Source organism: Numenius arquata, chromosome 25 (assembly GCF_964106895.1).
Source record: "Numenius arquata chromosome 25, bNumArq3.hap1.1, whole genome shotgun sequence".
Taxonomy (NCBI): Eukaryota; Metazoa; Chordata; class Aves; order Charadriiformes; family Scolopacidae; genus Numenius; species Numenius arquata.
This window is the reverse complement of record NC_133600.1, coordinates 6,395,523-6,414,492: the sequence shown is the minus strand read 5'-3', so window position 1 is coordinate 6,414,492 and position 18,970 is coordinate 6,395,523. Positions and strand designations below refer to the sequence as shown.

At 43.7% G+C, this 18,970-nt stretch overlaps 2 protein-coding genes across 2 annotated transcripts; one reads left to right on the top strand and one right to left on the bottom strand.

Annotated features, from left to right (window-relative positions):
• Positions 1-4,612: 4,612 nt before the first annotated feature.
• On the bottom strand, positions 4,613-7,944 carry MICOS13 (mitochondrial contact site and cristae organizing system subunit 13). The gene is made up of 4 exons (XM_074163892.1): positions 7,899-7,944; positions 6,475-6,631; positions 5,850-5,901; positions 4,613-4,836 (listed from the first exon to the last, which is right to left on the bottom strand). Exons 1-4 carry the CDS (start codon positions 7,925-7,927, stop codon positions 4,739-4,741), a joined length of 336 nt encoding a protein of 111 aa, XP_074019993.1. The 5' UTR covers positions 7,928-7,944; the 3' UTR covers positions 4,613-4,738.
• A 2,425-nt stretch (positions 7,945-10,369) lies between these two features.
• Positions 10,370-16,779, top strand: LOC141475419 (hydroxysteroid 11-beta-dehydrogenase 1-like protein). The gene is made up of 7 exons (XM_074163788.1): positions 10,370-10,454; positions 11,643-11,773; positions 13,174-13,285; positions 14,137-14,228; positions 15,263-15,356; positions 16,240-16,405; positions 16,593-16,779. Exons 1-7 carry the CDS (start codon positions 10,370-10,372, stop codon positions 16,777-16,779), a joined length of 867 nt encoding a protein of 288 aa, XP_074019889.1.
• Positions 16,780-18,970: the final 2,191 nt, after the last annotated feature.

The following is an 18,970-nucleotide window of genomic DNA, read 5'->3' as shown; positions in this document are numbered from 1 at the left end:
CTTTCGCAGGCTAGAGTCCTCGAGGTAATTCTAATGAATGTTACCAAAAATCATTCAGGTGCTTGGTTTTGGTTTTTAAAGTGAATGAAAACCAAACAAGTTTTTTTCACACTGCTTATGCCTGCCTTACTCATTAACCTTACTGACTCTGCAAACCTGTTGGGAGTCTCAGCAATGGAAGGAAAACTTCCAGACCAGTCCCAACCTTTCTGGTTCTTAAAATGAAACCAAGTGAAGCATGCAAGCTCTGTGATGAGAAAAGCAAACTAATTGCATTTAAAGGAGATGATAGAATAATCGTCCTGAGAGACACGCAAAAGTCAGGTGCGTTTTAGCATTCAAAGCACTATGGCTAATGGTAATTTCCCAGCAATTCCAAGCTCACACATGAAATCCATACCTGGCCTGCAGATAGAGAATGTTTTATGCTAATGAATGTGCAAACAAGATCCTGAGCATGTGCCTGCTTCCAATTTAACTGTGCACGCTGAGGAAAGAGCTAGTGCAGCAGAGTAAGCTGCTTCCCCTACTGTGTTCATCCCTCAGTATTTTGGTTTAGTGTTATTCACTGTTGCTCTTACAGAATCACAGAATTATACGGGGTTGGAAGGGACCTCTGGAGACCATCTAGTCCAACCCCCTGCCACAGCAGGTCCCACCTACACCAGGTCGCACAGGAACGTGTCCAGGCAGGTTTTGAATGTCTCCAGAGACGGAGATCCACCACCTCCCTGGGCAGCCTATTCCAGTGCTCTGCCACCCTCACAGCAAAGAATTTCCTCCTCATGTTTAGATGGAACTCCCTATGTTCAAGTTTGTGCCTGTTACCTCTTGTCCTGTCACTGGGCACCACTGAAAAAAGACTGGCCCCATCCTCTTGACACCCACCCTTTAAGTATTTATAAGCATTGATCAGATCGCCCCTTAGTCTTCTCTTCTCCAGACTAAAAAGACCAAAGTCCCTCAACCTTGCCTCATATGAGAGATGTTCTAGTCCCCTCATCATCTTTGTAGCCCTTTGCTGTACCCTCTCCGGCAGTTCCCTGCTCTTGTGGCCTCTCAAGTTGATAGCTCAGGTAAGAAAGCTTTTACTTAGTTTGTCTGATCTCTGAAAGCTGTAACAATGTGAAGTGTAGCTCTTACGGAGTATGTCAGTGGCTGCGTGTTTTGCAAAGGAAGAGAGACTTCACTGCAGTTAGCTAATTGAGTCACCTAACAATTTGGTCCAAACAGGGAAAAAACTCTCCAACAGTTGTGTGTGGTTCAAATTTGACCTGGTATTGCATAACTCAGAATAAGCCATCTGTGCTGTTAGCGTAGAGGAAATTTTGCAGCACCTAGCTCTTAAAAGGCCAGCCTAGTGTTTCTGTGCTAGAAGCTTAGCCTCTCTTTATCATCAGTGAAGGGAATCAGTTCCTGCTTTGGAGGCTTTCACTGACTTTGGAAGTCTGTGTAATTAATCCATTGCCATAGTTACATGGCACAAATCCTCCATAATTCATGTTTACTTCAGAAACATACTGAAGATGCTGATGCTGTGGGGATGGAATGACAATGCTGCAGAAAGTGCAACAATGAGAAGGTTCACTTTGTGCCAAGTCTCTTGCCTTGAGAAGGCAACTGAAGCATTTGTGCAAGCCAAACAAGGATCCTAACCAACTCGTGATGTACACGAGAACTGTATTCTCTTGTTCATACCTTCCTCTTCTTTTTAGTAAATAACTTGAATTTCCATCACCATGTGTAGGCTTCAAGTAAGTTTGGAGGTGGGATGGGAGCATCCCGTAATCCTGCTCAGTGCCACAATGCTGGCAGATGTAAACTTATTATTCTTGTGTAGGACAGGTCCACTGGAGACATCCAGAGCACTTGATAAGCGGTGACAGAAAAAGGTAGCCTGTGAAAGTCATTATTACAAAACATCTACGAGGCACAAAGCTAAAAATTAGACAGGAGGACTGGATACTTATGCAAAAATAGAGTACACAACTACAAAATGCACTAGGGAGTTTTTGGACCTAGTCGCTAATGCTGACTCTTTTTGTGAGAAAAATATTCCAGAAGCGTTTGGTGTAGTGGCACCAGTGTCACCATGTTCAGAAAGAGAAGAGATACTGGGTGAGCTGAACAAAAGAAATCACTTTTTTACGATTAGGGTGGTCAAACACTGGTATAGGTCATACAGAGAGGTTGTGGAGTCTGCATCTTTTAAGATGTTCAAAACCTGGCTAGACATGGTCCTGGACAACCTGGTCTAGTTGACCTTGCTTAAGCATGGAGGTTGAACTACATTATCTTGAAAGGACTCTTCCAAGCTCAATGATTCCATGAGTTGCAGCACAGGAACTATTTTAACAAGTCAATTTCTACACTGCCACTTAGTCTGTCTGCTCAGCCAAGGAATCTGATTAGCACCGCGTCTTACCCACAGTTATTTCTTTAGGTCACAAACTAGAGTTGGCAAAACATTTGACTTAAATCCAGCAACTGTACGAAAAGATCAGTCCCTTTTTGAGTGTATACATTATGACCAAGATGTAAGAAGAGGAGAATAAATGTACTGGGAAAAAGTCCTTCCCACTCGGTGTTCTTTCTCTTTTAGAGGCAGGTGCATAAGAAAAAATGTGTTGGAACAGGGTGCACACAGAGCAATTCATCAGGTAATAAACTCTCTGTGTCTGGCACTCCAAGGTTTACTGAGCTGTAGCTTCCATCTGGGCCATTAGGTTTAAGAGCCACTTACGGACTCACCCTCCAGGAATTAACTTAACCACTTTTTAAAGCTATTTATACCTTAGCCAAAGCCTCTGAAATCTCTTGGCAGTAAGTTTCATCATGTAACTATTTGTTTAAAAAAGGAAACAAAACCCTCGCAAATCCTTCCTCCTTCTTGTGTGTTAAATCTGCTTCCTAATCTGAGTAAGCACTCATCCTTCTCTCATCCTTCTCTCCCTACCTACCCCTGCCTGTAGCTTCTTGGCTAATTCTGTAACTACACAGGCTAGAACAACGCCATGTGTGAGCACATCAGTGTGGGAGCAACACCGCCTCTGCTGCCAGCAGCCAGGGCCATCTCTGTCCCTAATTTCAGAAGCACGGGCAGCAGCTCTGGGACAGAGACCTGAGGACAGAGGTTACAAGTTGTGTATTTACAACAACCCATCCAATACATGCAGAAATGCTTCCTGTGAGGAGGGAACAGATTCATACTGATGCTATGCCATGTCATAATGACTTCTGCAACCTCATGCCACAATCCCATGGCAAAGGGTTAAAAATACAGAATAAATCTGTAACTCCATCTCTCTAGGCCACTGGTGCTCCTTATATATGCCTTGGCTGCAACTGAAAAGTGACCTCAGGAAAGTTCTCATCAACATTAAAATTAGCTTCTTCTGTTTCCTGCCTTTTCACGTCCTGGACATAGCTGGAGAGGTTAAAAAGTAGCATGCACTAAGAGCAGATGTAGTTTATGGCCTGTTCCAGGGAAACCAAACTTAAACAGTTCAAAACGCAGAGAACGTCAGTGTTGTAGGAGTGGTGGAAACTGCTTCCCAGCTACTCTGTTAATGCTCTGAGAGGGAGGGGAACACACGGCAGAACTGAACACATATATCAAAAGTATTTTGGAATGAATTAATGTAGATGTCCTGCTAATAAGCTACTTTGACTTCTAAACTTGCCATGCTACATCCTTGTTCTCATCCCTAGATCCTCTGCTGTGATTTGAGATCCTTCCCATTTCTATTTTCTCTCTTGCTCAGTTGCCAAAACGTTTACACACAGAGGTGCCAGTATCTTAAAGGTATTATTTCCAGCCCTATTTTACAGGCATTTAAAGAAGCCAGCAGACGGAATACTTTTTCAAGTCAAGAGACAAACTGAATCCACTTCGTTTTAGCCAACAGCTGGTAAAATTTAAAATCTAAAGTCTTGCCGCTAAATAACCTATGCTGCGGAGCTGAGAATTCAGATACAGGTGTAATTTGACGGTGCTACTGGTCATTGACTATGCATCAAGGGCGTATTTGGATCAGTTGCTGGAAAAAAGTTAAACAGTAGCGCAATTTTGCCATTCCAGCTGGGGTACTAGGAACACTGGCAATGCCCATCGGCCGAATAGACTGGGGGGTGTTAAGTTTCCTATGACTTGCTAGAATTTTGTATCACAAACTTACAAACTCCCTTATATTGCACACTGTCATCAACAAGTACCACAACTAGTACTGACTACTCCCAGTTGTGTGACAAGTCACAGACCACTGGGAAGCAGCTTTCACATCAATAACGTGCTCTCTGTGTGACAGAGGCACTCCTTCCTCAGGTAGCTTGAAGACAAGTGCTTTGTCTTTGAATGACATATTTTACTGTTATCTTGGAATTTATTTTTTTTTTAGCTCTTGTTGGCTTGTTTTGAACTCATGATTAATTCAGCTTCAGAATAATCTGTTTAGTTAGCAGGCATGGCAGCTTTAGAACAGGGGCTATACCTCAGCATATGGCCATCACTTCGTTACAACTGATTCACTATTTCTGCTGAAGCCTCTGATCACTGGCAAGACAGAAAGCAATTATTGCAGTCTGTATGCTAAAACCAACCCAAATACAAATGGAAGTTCCAAAGTCTTTTATTGTAGCCCTTGCATGGCTGAGCTGCCCTCTAGAGGGATGGAGGGCATCCCCTTTGTCATCCCAAAGGCAACAGGATAGAGAGAATCGTGAACCCTGGAGAATGTGTTCATTTGACAAGATCTTTCACATACTTCCAGCCTTCCACAGTGTATTCACAGGCCCTGGTGGGAGCTACGGACAAGGCAGACATGACTGTCTGCACTCCTGCAAGGAAAGCAGAAAAGAATTATCCCAAGAAGAGAATCATTCAAGCCAAATTTCCTAATGTTATTCTAGAATTGTAGATCTCTTTAAACACGGAGAGAAAAATCTAGCTCTATTTCAGAAGCTTTCAAACACACTGAGGCTGGAATGATCTTTGGTTCAAGTACAGCTTTACTGTTTCAGCAGCATTTGTGACACAGAGAAATTCCAACCTCAGGACCAGTATAAAGGACAGACAATTACAAGGCTGAAACAAAGAACTGAGCTAAGTTCCATTTTATTTTTGGCCTTGCCACAGACTCCATGGGTAATGTTGGATATGTCACAATGTTTGTGGACTATGTTTCCCCACAATTACATGAAGACTTTTTCCTGCACCATAAAAACTATAAATTAACTGACTAAGTATTTATAACATGCTTCGGTCTTCAAACCAGATCTCTAAATTTCTAGCAAAAATGGGAATACTTATCCCTCCTGAAAAGTCAGAGGCCGAGTTCAGATATACTAGCATCTTTATAAACCCTTCAGTCTTTAACCAATGGTTCACCTTTCTTAAGGATGTCATCATTTATTTTTATGCTCTAGTTTCCTTGATCACTACCACTGCTGATGAAATCACTGGTGCACAAACTCTATTTATTGTGGGGGCCACAGGCCTCCCCAAACACTTCACTGAAACTTTCAATCTTAGATTGTAGGATAGCATCGGCATGTCTGTCTTGAGGCACAGGTGGGCAGCAAGCTTTGTAGGCAAAAGAAACACCAAGTCCTCTGGTTAGAAAAGGCAGACAGGTTTATGGGCACACACCCTCCTCCTTATTTCACAGCTTGAACAACAAGAAATTAAGTCCAAAATCACCATTCCCAAAGCTCCTTCCACCAGACTGTAATGTCTACCACCTCCTCCTCCATCATTCAATTTAGGAGGACAGTATTGAAACAGGACTTGTATAAGCTACACCACACTTGGCCCCTTGCTCCTTTCACAGTTTGGTGAGAAGTTATTTTACCTTTATTCCAGGAATCAGAGGGGGAAAAATCAAATTTTGGAGTGGGTGGGAGCTAGAGAGAGAAAGAGAGACAAAATATCAGCATGAGGGGTTTCACATGACCTTGGAAAAGCCTTTTGACCTCAGATCTCAAAGATACTTAGGTGCCTTCTCCCACAGAATTACATAATGATAGGGGATTGGAAGGGACCTCCAGAGATCATCTAGTCCAACCCCCAAGTCTCAAAAGGGATCAGATATGAGGCTTAAAGTCTGTACTTTTCTCTTTCCTGCAGCATCAAGTAGGGGCAGAAGGTACTGCTTATCGTTGGGTGCTCCTGAAAAATCACCTCCATGGCTGTCTCCTTACAGTTATATATTAATTTAGAATAGTCTCTAACATGAAAAATGCTTTTCAAACTTTCAGCAAAGGCTTCTCTTATTCTGAGGATTTTAAAAACTAAAAATTACTGAAAGAGAAGGACCTCTTCAGGCAATTCAGATGCAACTGGAAAAACTGTTAGCAGCTTGAGAAATTGGGAGGAAAATCTTTTCAGTAATTTTTTCAAAAGCATTTAAGATCCTTCAAAAGAAGCTTAGGAATGTTGTGTTTGTTTTTCTGACTGTTCATCTGCACAGTTCTTACCTCCCAGCCTATGTAACTTGTCCACTCTTGGATGGCTGGAGGCAGCGCTGCTTGAGCTTTTCTGAGAGCTTCAGCACCTTGCGTGCCACTGCCCAGCAGTCCCTGATCATATGCTACGTATACAGCAGCTCCAGCCAGGCTTCCTTTGATGACAAACCTGAAAGAATCAAAAGCAGCAACAGTTCAGTTCACAGTATGACTATGAATGCATCTCTCTTGGTACCCTCAAAGGGAGGGTATCAATAAATAAATCTGAGGGTCACAAATACTCTACTGTAATGTCTTATTACAGACATAAAACAGCAGAAAAATACCTAGCAACCTTCCTTTTCTTCCTAGACCAACTATTCCCTGTCAGCCCCTTGAAACCATATCCATTCACATTTTATCAGTGACAGTTTGCAAGAAGAAAATGAGAAAGCGTCAAACACCTCAGAATATGTGCCACTTTTTAAAGTCTGAGAATCACTGGCATATACCCTTGATAAAAGGAACTAAAGGACTTTGCAGTAGGTAAGACATCCGTGTTAATAATGTGGTTTTTGCTGTCTTGTTAATAAGTAATCTGATTAATTTGAAAGACACCAATATCTTGTTAAGCTCATTACAGTCCAGGTAACGCTTAGCCATGCCTGCTCCTACACTGCCTAGGCTTTTAAAGTTTTCCTGTAGACTACGTGGTGTGCAAACACTAGTTTTACAGCTGTAGTGGCAACCTGTAAACAGAAGTCAGGAAGAGAATATTTGACCTTTATTTACTTTTTCATTAGAGATTAGAGATCCGGGGAGACTGAATTCTACAAATTCACAGGGCAGGGTTGTTTCTGCTTTAAAAAACCCCACAAAGCTATTGCACACACAGGGAAAAAAAACCCAACAAACCAAACAAAAACTTTCCAGATAGCAATACTTTAGTAGTGGAACATATGGCAGATACAGCCGTTGAGAGAGGCAATAGAGAATCAATATTTAAATCCATGTATTGTATTCACAAGTATTTTGGGGAAAAGGGATTTCTCTGTTCAAGATTTGCTACTCGCTCCCAAAAGCGCCCTCAGCACCGTCCCCCTTGGGCGGGCTCCGTCCAGATCCGAGCGCTCCCTCAGCAAACGCCCTCGGGCGGCGTCCCCAGCTGTATTTTCCGTATTCGCGCTCGCCGCGAGAAGGCCGCCGGGCTGCCGCCAGGCCTCGGGGACGCTCACGGAACCTTGCCGGGCGGCGACCGAGCCCGGCGCGGGGGCAGACGAGGCCAAGGGCGCTGCAGGGCCAGGAGCCGGCAGGGCCCAGAGCCGGGCGCGGAGCCGGCCGAGGCGGCGCGGTCCGAGCGGTGCAGGCGGTGGCGAGCGGGCAGGCGGTGGCGAGCGGGCAGTCGGGCCGGGCGGTGCGGGCAGCGGCGGACAGGGGAGCGCGGGTACGAGACTCACCTCACGGCTGGGAAGAGCCAGGCGGCCATGGCTGCGGCGGGGAGCGGGCGGCAGCCTGTCACGTGGCCAGGGGAGCGCGACGGCCCCGCCTTCCGCTCGGCGGTTGCCATGGGAGCCGGGCCGGCGACTGCCGTGGGGCTGGCCACGCGCGCAGGTAAGGCGGGGCGGGCTGCGCGGGAGGGGCGGGGACCGGCGCGAGCGCTGGGGTCGCTGCCGCTCGCCGTGGCCGCGTCCCTGTCAGCGGGTCCCCGCCTCATGCCGGTCGCCGGCATCTTGGAGCTCGGCTGGGGGCTCGGCCCCGCGTCTCCTGACGAGGCTGGATCCCGTCAACTCTGCTGCTCCGTTCCTTGGTTGTGCCGTAAGAAGCGCCGGTTATCCTGAGGTACGGCTTTTTGTGGTTAGTGTTATCAGCTGTCAGCATAATAATTCTTTAATGAATTAAACGTTCTGTAAGATTAGACATGAGGTTTTATTCTCCTGTAGAGTAGCGAGAAATCGTGCTGTATAGAGGCTGAGTTCAGAGTGCTGTGGGAACTGCCAGCAGAAGATCTTTTTCTTAGAATCAGATGTATTCTTTGTCTCTTTATTTTTGTCTTTTTTTTTTTTTTTTTAATAATGCTATTAACCCTTTAGTCGTTGTGCATGCTTACATAAAATTTAGCCAGCTCACGCTGTGGGTGTCTGTCGTGTTTGGAAACCATCGCAATTCTCAGTGTGAGCATCTCTTTCAGCTTTTTATTAACCGTAAGAAAATCCAGACAGGTTCAAAACAGAGCATATTTATTGTTTTATATACCTTTAAACAAATGTTAGATGAACTACTGACATTCAGCTGACCTGGATCTCCCGTTCATAATAGGGGAGTAGAAAATAGATACCATTAATAGAAATGGAAAATATGTGTTGTGCTGTCAAATCACATTATGATTTTAACTTAAAACCCTTGAGTTCTGAATCTACCTGCCGATTTCTCAACTTCAAGAATACCTACTGTATTATCTCAGAACTTTCCAGCTACTGAAGTTCATACTTGTTCCCATTTTTCCCTTTTATTTTCTTCAGGCCCCAGTCCTGCAAAGACGTCTGTCCATGATCATCTCTATACCCTGGGTAAGAACTGTTAATTTCATTATCTCTCTAAGTATTAGCCACATCCTGATATGTTGTCCCCCCAAAAAAAGCTAGTTTTAAACATGTTTGCAGAACTGTGGAAGTTGTTGAAGTGAATTTTGCAGAAGACAGCTTCTGGAACTACTGCAAAATTTATTTTTTCATTCCTGTTATATCCCTTGTATCTAACTGCTTCTGGCTACTAAAGAATTTGTGAAGACAGAAAAACTCAGAAAATATAGAGAATAGTACTGGCTAATGACGCTTAGCTTGGTAAGTGAATGCTATTAGTATCAGTAAGTTTCAATACTGACTTAAATTTTGAATTTTCCTTTTGCAGGACAAGTTCTAAAGAAGGAGCAGTACAGAAATAAATACCTCACCTTTTTCCCTTCCTTGTACTCCATTTAACATATGGCAGGCATGTATAATTCCCAAAGCATGGAAAAGTACATCTAAACATAGTTAGTCAGCGTGATTTGATATCTTTTTTAAATTTTTGTTGACAGCTGCAGATAATATATTGTTTTTGAAAATAGATAATTGTTTAATTAATTTTGATTTTCAGATGTGATGTGTTTTTACATCAAATATATCTGTGAGATTCTGAAATAGAATGCAGCAATATGAAATGCAGAAGGCTTTTACTGTAAAATTGGACTTTCAAGTTGTGGTTTAAATGAGGAATTGGTGGTGACTCCACAAGTTTCTGTTGAGTGTTCCATTAGGGACAGACATTTTAGAAATAATTCCCCCAGTCCACTTCATTTAATATGGACCAAAGGCCAGACTGTCTGTCCTGGAGCAAATGAAAGGCTGAGAAAACAGTAGTTGAGCAAGGCAGGAAGATAGATGAGATGATTTTTTGATCTTTTTCCAGATCTGTTTTCTGCCCTTTTTGGATCCCCTCCTCTCACACGAGAGCAGGTTTCATTGTGTTCAGGCTTGCAGCTTCACATGTTTCATGCTGCCAAGATTATTTCCTCAGAACAGGGAGTTATGCTGCTCGGCACAGCCAAGCCCTAACCTTTCTTGGCAAATGCAAACCATTTGCAGGACTGTGGTGTTCTCTCCCTTCAACAGGGAAACAACAACTTCTTTGCAGCTTCTTATCAAAGTGTTGATTGCCCTTGTCTCTTTATCTTTCATTCTTGACAAAAATGACTTTGGCTCCCAGTGGGGAGACTTCTCAGGTGGAGTCTCAGTTCTACACAGCACCTCTCTAATATGCAGAACAAAAATGCAGGACTTTACATGCCTCTTGCAGGTTGGCTTCCAGCATCAGAGGAAGAAGATTACAGTATTTTGGCTGGAGTCCTCTGCTTCAGGACTTCACTTTGTTCTTCATAACTTGGAGGGATATGAAGCCAATTGGAAAAGTGCTTTGTGCTACAGGGATCATAGCTGGACTGCTAGCTTTCTTCTGGAAAGACCCATTTAGCCCAGGTAGGCTTACCCGGGGAGGGAGGGGTCATTCCAAACTGGAATATGTCACCTAAGAGAAGAGGTTGAATTTCCAAACTCTGACTGGTGGTCTCATTCTTGCCCATAGTCTTACCAGAGTTGGTGGCCCCAAACCAATGCTTCATTTCCAGAAATAAAGAGAAGCTTGAAACACAGAGGAACACTAGATGGTTTAACAGCACTTACAAGGGATCCTGCTGTCTTTGTGGGAAAAAAGATGACGTACTTTTCCACTGCCTTTCTCTTTTTCTGTTTTGATTGCAAACTCCTTGGGGTCAAGAACCAGCTCTATAGATGTGCAGTGCCCAGCACAAGAAGGCTGACATGTCTCCAAACTAATGGCAAAGAATAAATGATATGCAGAAGGCAGGAGGCCCAGAGACTGGTTTAAGTTGTACAGCTTTTTGTAATGTAAAAACCAACTTCATCCTTGAAAGATAATTGTCTAGGAACCCAGGCAAAGGGCGTGTGACCCAGCCAGCCTGCATAATCATATCATTATTCCCTAAGCATAATGTCCACAACAAACATGCAATAAACCGACACACCTCTTGGACAGTTGGGCCTGTGGTTTGTTCCATGGCAACTCAACCATGCTGGTTGCACACTTTTATCCATTATCCAACTCCATGGAAGAATGCTGAGCTAGGGAGGAGGGATGGGAATGGTGAATCAGGTCTTGGGTGTTTGGTTTCTAGCGTGCCAGCTGCTATCTGAGTGGAGTGGGTCAGACTGAGCCTCCTGCTCCATGACTGAAGTATGAACCTGGGGCTGTGGAGCTGGCCAAGCTGACTGCCATGTACTGGAGCTTGTTGAGCTGGCCAAGCTTTCCTGTGAGCCAGGCCAAAACAGATCAGTATGGCTGGCTGCTTGACATCAGGTAACTGATGACTAACCTTTTTGCTGTAAGCACCTGTCAGAACAGAAAAATATCTCATTCTTCAAAGATTAGATGATTTTTTATTATTTTCCGTGTAGCAACCATTGGAAGGTATTGTTAATCTCATGGCTTCTTCAGGTCAGTCCTGCCTCTTCTAGTTTTGGAGAAGCATCAAGACTTTCGAGCACTTAATACACACCTTTCTAATTTAGAGCTCTGCCAGCAGCTAAGGGCAGCTCCTCTGCTGCTTCCTTCACTTCTCTATCTTTTATTCTTTTCCCATAAATAAGAGAGCTTGTCTGGTGCCCGTGTCCTCCTGACTGGAGCCAGTGCTGGGATTGGAGAGCAGATGGCATATCATTACGCCAGATTTGGTGCTGAACTTGTTTTGACTGCTAGGAGGGAAGCTGTGCTGCAGAAGGTAAGAACTTGTATGACGGAAAATGTAAGAGATTTGGACTTTTACCAAAAAAACAACAAATGAATTGTCAGTGTGATAAATTTTCCTCCAGAACTGTTGTTAAGCAAAACCAGCTTAGTTACTTTCAAAATTCTTTCCCCCTATGTAGAAAGATGGAACATTCCAGTGACATGTTTTAAGCCTGATTTTCTGGCAGTGTCTGGTGCCGTTCTTCTCTGTAACTGATCTCCTGGATGGACTACTTAGTGTCGCCATACACCAGTGCCTGCTGCAATGTGCCTGGTTTTTCTTAAGAGAAGGCGGTAGCAGTCATACTGAGGAGGTGTAACCCAGAAGGGAGTTTGGCCTGTACAGGAAGATGGATATACACTGCCTGAACTTTTTGCTACCTGAACATTTACACAAGCAAATGGTATGAAGCTGTGCCAGGGAAGTTCAGATTGGACATTAGGAAAAGGTTCTTCACTGAGAGAGTGGTCAGTCACTGGGACAGGCTCCTCTGGGAGAACCATCAAGCTTGTCAGAGTTCAAGGAGCATCTGGACAATGCTTTTAGTCATATGGCTTAGCTTTAGGTAGTCCTGTGAGGAGCAGGGAGTTGGACCCGATGATCTTTATGGGTCCCTTCCAACTCAAGATACTCTATGATTCTATGAACTACAATTCTTGTGTGATATTGTGCAGCTTTTCAGAGTACAAACAGTTCTATTTGTAGGTGTTTTGTTAAAGACTCAAACCTTTTTGTAGGTTAACTAATTTTTGACCAGCTCAAATAGATGAGACTCTTTTACATGTAGTTTATAAAATGGGACAATATTTAGAGAAGGTCTCCTAAACTGTGGGGATAGGTGACTTGCAAGGAAAGTTCTTCACTATGAAATGCCGCTAAAGGAGAGTTGGGGACAGTGCGCATAAGGATAGTTCCTAAAGCTTGGAAAGCATTATTTCAGCAAATAGCTAAACTGCGTATCATTACTGTGCACCTTTACATATGCAACATAGCAAAGGAACTATGAAAGATGAATACTGCTAGAGCGTTACCAGGTATTTTTGGAACAAAAAGAAGAACTTAATGTAAAGCATAACCCTTATTCCAGAGGAGTTCTCCTGAAGAAGACTAATTTTCAGGTGAATCTTTATCCTTTTCCAAGGTAGACTGAATCTGCATCCTGCTGAGCTATCTCTGTTTAACTGTCTGGTTAAACAAAGTCTGGATGCAAAAAGGGGTCTCTGTGGTCTGAATAGTTGTAGATTTAAAATTTAAAATTAGGGTGTCTCTTTCCTGAATTGACTCTCACTGATGGTGGTATGGGGAAAAACAGTGCCTTACAGTGCCCTTATTTCTATTCTTTTCCTCCCATTCCATATTGTTTAATTTGTGTGTGTGTGTTCTTTTTCAAGGTGGTAGAGAAATGCCTGACACTGGGAGCAAAGAAAATATTTTATATCCCTGCAGATATGTCTTCCCCTTCGGAGCCTGAAAAGGTGGTTCAGTTTGCTGTCCAAAAGCTGGGTAAGCAGAATTAAAATGAGATACTGAGGAGAGAGAACAAGCTTTGCTTCTTAATCCAGTTTACACCATGTTTCTTTTTTCAAGAAAAGTTTAGATCACACCTGGCCTGGTCACCTTTCAGAGATTATAGTTCTCAAGCTATGTCATGCTTCATACTGGCATGCGAGTTTTATGCAACTGATCAGAGATAAGCCTGATGACACAGTTCTTATCCCAGCTCTTATGGCCCTACCAATCTTGTCTCCTCTCTGATAACCCTGGAATTGAAAGATGTGGGTTTCTGTAATTTACCTGAGTCCAAGAGGCAGCATTTTCTAGTATACTCACTATCTTTTTGTCCATTATTTGAGTGTCTTAATTACTTCATTATACTCTGGGTTTTCCTGATGTGGTTGTCTTAAGAAACTGTGTGTAAGTGTGCTGTGATCTGCATGACCTGCCTGTCCAGCAGCCATCAATTCACACCTTTTTTTTAAACCTTCTGCTGTTTCTGCTGATGCTTTTGCACATATACAGTCCCATACCCATCATAATTTTTCTGTTACAAATTTATATACTTATAACTTTGAAAATAGAGTGTACCACCAGAACTAAGTTTCAAGTTTGCATTACCCTGAAGCATCATGTTGGAGAGTTGCTGTCAAAGAACAGCTTTCCTTCCAATTCCATCCTTGAGGAAAAGGCAAAGCTGCTCCCAGATGGACATTTCATGTGTCTTCACGGTAAACCACTTTCTAGGCTTCTGAGGGCATGGCTGGTTGGTTCAGCCCTCCTGCTGACATTTCTGAGTTTCTTTGGTTACTGGTATGGGGATGGCCCCTTTGTTTGACTGCTTTTTCTCCTATATGCAGGGGGACTGGATTACCTGGTGTTGAACCACATTGGTGTCACCCATTTCCAGATGTGGTCTGGAGATATGGCATACACCCGCTGGCTCATGCAGGTGAGGTTTCTCAACAGGAAGAGCTCGCCTGGAACTGGGTGAGTCTGGCGTCTCCTGGGTCAGCTTTGGAAGCTCAAAAGCAAATTCAAGTCTATGGCAATGGCTGAGAACAAACCTTTTATTTCATTCATGTTTCAAGTCAAATGATTTGGAGGCTTTGTTACTAGACAGGTATTTTGCTCACTTTTTGTATATGTGTGCAAAGGAATGTCTGGGAAGAACTTCACTTCTCTCCTTCTTATCTCCCATTAGCACAGGATTGTTAGGGATTAATAGGTAGTTATGAGCAGTTGTGCAATGTATGTCTAGTTTAGGAAGGCCAACAGGTGAGGAGCAAGCATTTCCTACTAATCTATAGCAAGTGCACATCATTGCAGAGCACAGTAAGGTTGAAATGGTGTTTTCCATTTGAATGTCCGCTGACAGATAGAGAGTTTTCCTATAGATTCACCGTGGTACTAGGTTTTGGGCCATGGAGGTGAAGAGCTGTTTTTTTGATTCAGTCAGGTGGCTCATATTAGTTCTATTTCATGGTTGAGAAACCTGTTTGCTGGAGAGTAGGGAACTTGGGATTACAGGTAAGATATTTCTTACAAATTAGAAAGCAGTCAAGCTCAGAAGAGATCCTGTTGTAGTGTTGCATTGTAGTCTGAGCTTGGTCAAGAGAAATTTAAAAGAGGACCAAATTGAGATACTACTGTTATTCTTGTTGCTGGATAGGGATTGCAGAGTAAAAAAATGGCATATAGAGAAATCAGGGACAGCTCATTGTCTCTTGTCAATAAATCTGTATGGTAAAGCCCAGGAATAACCTTTGCTCTGACTCTTCTCCAGTGCCTTTTCTAGAATCTGAAGGACTCATGGATGCAATGTTTGTCCCCATCCTCACACAGATGATTCTTTTCACTTGCTGTTTGAAAAAGCAAATCCAAGCCATGCTCCTTTCCATTTCTGACCACTGTATTGGGTTTCTAGCTCATGCTGACCTTCCCTCCAAACCCTCTGCTTCTTCATGTCTACTTTTATCATTGCAGGTGAATTTCTTCAGTTATGTGACACTTGCAACAGCAGCTCTTCCCACCTTAGAGAAGAATAAAGGCTCTCTGGTGGTTGTTTCTTCCCTCACAGGTTAGCATCTTTAACTGGCATAAGTGCTGGCCTTGTGGAAACAATGGTTCCCAGCACATCATGTTTCTCTGCATCCTTCAACTCCTCAAAACATTTTCAAACTGTGCGTTTTATAGTAGCAAGCAGGATGGTGGCTGTCTGGCCTTCTTGTCTTCTGGAAGGCCTTCTCTACACTGCACTATTTTACATTACATTTTACGTTTGCATTACACTTTGAATCTTGCTCTTCACTCACCATGTGCCCAGATCTGCTTGTTTGGTTCCTGTCCCTCACAGCCAAGCCCATCTCTCCTCAATTTCTGTCAAAGCATTAAGACCATCTTGCCACATTAAGACTGTCTGGCTTTGAGCAGACTGAATAGCAGGCTGTTGACTAGCTGCACCTACCATACAGGATGGAAAGGCAGAAGAAAGTCTTCAGTGTGTGCTCAAGGGACCTGTGTTACCATACGCAAATTCAGACTATGGCTCATCCCTGCCTTGGGATGTAACTTGTGTTGATGTCAGGGAAATGTCATGGCCAGTTGCACCAGCATGTGATTCAGTCCATGTGCTTGCATATGATGGGGAAGGGGAACGGCTGCAGGTAGACCATCACACTGGGCTTTCAAGCCCAGTATGTGACTTGGTTACTGTGTAGGTCAAGTTTTGTCCCCTTATCCACATATGTGGTGGCTTTTGTGCTGGGATGTGCTCACAGAAAGTGGTGTAATTTTCTAAAGTGCCTGCACGTGACTAGAAATAGAGGGAAACTCATCTGAACAGAACATGGGTTGATGCAGGATGGCAAAGCCTCTGTCTTTGCCCAGATTCCCTCTCAACGGCACTGTCCCCCTTACAGCCACTTTCCTGGTGTTTTCCATTCTCTCCTTTTCCTTTCCAGGGAAAATACCCACTCCCTTCACCACTTCATATTCTGCCACCAAGTTTGCACTGGATGGATTCTTCAGCTCACTGCGCCATGAACTCATCATGCAGAAGAGAAATATCTCTGTCACACTGTGCATCCTGGGCTTGATTGATACTGATACAGCATTAGAGAATACCAGGTGTGTATTTGGAGGAGGATGTAGGAGTCTGGGAGGGAGAGTCTCTTGAAAGCATGCAAAAAATGTACTACATCTGTGTTTAAGATGGTGTGTGCATCTGTTTGGATGTGCAGAAAAACTAACATGCAGAACCCTGCGGTGGTCAGTCTGCAGAGCTTTAAGTGAACCTTTGACTGTTTCCTTCCAGGGGCAAAGTGTACCTAACTGCTTCTCCTGCTCCTGAAGCTGCACTTGCCATTATCCAAGGGGGTGCCACGCGGGTGCAGGAGGTTTTCTACCCATGGTGGCTACAGCACGTGTACCGTCTCTGGGTTTTGGTCCCCTATAACAGGGACCAGGTTTTACAGAGTTACTATAACTACAGCAGTCCTTGAGGGATGTCCAGTTGCAGTCTCCTCTCCCATCCTACATCCCTTTTAATCACATTCCCCCGTTCCACTAAGCATCCCATTCAACTACTCGTATCAAGCTGGAGCAAGGCAGCAGTGGTAGCAAACTAACCTGAGCTCTTTTCGTAACACTCTTTTTGGTCTTCCTCTCATCCTGCTTCAGCTACAGTTCTGATATTTCTACCCATCAGTCAGACCTTTCACACTGTTCACTCTGTCTTAGCCCTCCACCCATCTCCCCTCCTTCAGCCTCACCTGTCTGCTTTTACTGCCTCCAGTCTTCTCTCAGTCCCAGCTTTAACCTCTATCCGTCCAGATGTCCTGAAATGTCTGAACATTCCTGGGACATCCTGCTCCACTGCTTCATTGTTTTGTGGATTCTGTGAACCTTCTTGCTTCCTATACGCAGAATTTTAATCTCTATTTTAATTAAACTGTTTTTTTTTTTAAATGTGTGTTACACATTGATGCATTCTGTGAAGGAAGGCTGGTGATCTGGTTTGTGTGTGCACAGGCCTGTTGGCAGACATTTGCTGACTGCACAAGACGTTAAATTAACTTTTCCTTGCTGCAAATGCCAAGATGGGTTTATGATTCCTGCACAGAAGGAAGAGGGAATTCTTCCCTAACATTATTCCTATGGATATGTGTCATGACTTGCAAGTTCTAGCAGCTAAGAAAAAGCAGTCTTTGCTTGAATCCTCCTGAGCTGGGATGGATAAAAGATCCTATGTGGGCTCCTTGGTGTCAGAAAGGATGGTTATTTTGTGTGGTGTTCCTGTCCGCAATGCATGAATCCTGAAGGAATTTTAAGATGCTTTGAAGCTGAACATTTTATAGAAACTGGTTAGCAGATTTGGAATTTATTGGAACAGCCAGGTATTGCTTAAAAACCAGGCTTATCTAGGGGATATAGAACTAGAATGGAGTGCACAGAGCCTTGCCAATCAAAGTCTTTCTTCAATCACAGCTGGTCTTCTCCAGGGAGAGAAGAAAAGCAAGTTGAGGGGTACACTCTAGCTGGTGAGAGGCGGCTTCCTGGGAAAAGGTCACTGCATGCCCCCCTCCTTTGCTCGGTTGACAGCTAAGTGCTAGACTAAGTGCTCTCCTGTTCCGAGCTAAATATAAAAACTTGTGTGCCTGCAAGAGATGGCACTGCAGCTTGAATTCTTATTCTTGTTACCAGGAATAGTGCCACACACTATTCACATCACTTTATTCACATTATAGGAACAGGCACCGACCGAGTGTTTTCCTTCCTGTCCTTGCCACTGACTGGATTTTGACATGACAAAGCTTTCTATGGAGCTGTGTGGAAACAAGAACTCACTGCAATTCAAAAACTCTGGTGTTTGAACTTGCCCTTCTAGAACACACCTGCTTGCTTCTCATGACAGTTTGCAGGACACACCTTGGCTCAGTCACTGCATAATTGTGTTGGTGCAGCGGCAAGGAGGCATCAAAAATTGAGGTAGTCAATTCAGCAGAGATTGCATTCTCTGCTCATATTCTGCTTTTCTTCAGCACCATTAAATAGGGGGATCAAAGCAGAAGGGCCCTGGGAAACTGGTGTTTTAAAAAGAAAGGGGAGCTGAACCATGGGCATGGCAGATAGAATCGGTTCTCTACCAACCCCATGCATGTTCCTCACCTTCAGGGCAGAGATGAGGAGCCTGTGCATTTGCTTCCCCTGGTTCTGTGCATAGCGTCAGATGGGCTGGGCTCTGGTTCCTGACTGATTGATTGATTTCCATTAAGGTGCTGATGAGAGAACTAGTTTTGTTCTCTTGGGTGTGAGCAGAATACACAGGAATTCTTAAAAGATGTCCGGTGTCTGCACACAAGAGCTGTGACTGATTTGTGGTTAGCTCTGCTGGAGCTTGGCTGCTGAACTCATTTGTTGCAATTGGGCTAATGTAACAAACTTGCATTTTGGGGATTATATGCTGAAGACTGGAATAAAAATCCACAGCCAGCCTGCTCAGAGACAGGGACACTGTGTGGTGTTCAGAGTTAAGGCAGGGTTCTATTCTGTAGAACTTGGGCTCTCTCATCCATCCCTCTATGAAATGCTTTTTAACTGACTGAACAGATGATTCGCTGAATGGAAACAGACTTTCCTCACCTTAGGCCTTTGGTGATTGTCTTCAAGTGTAAGCATTATCTTAAAGCAGGT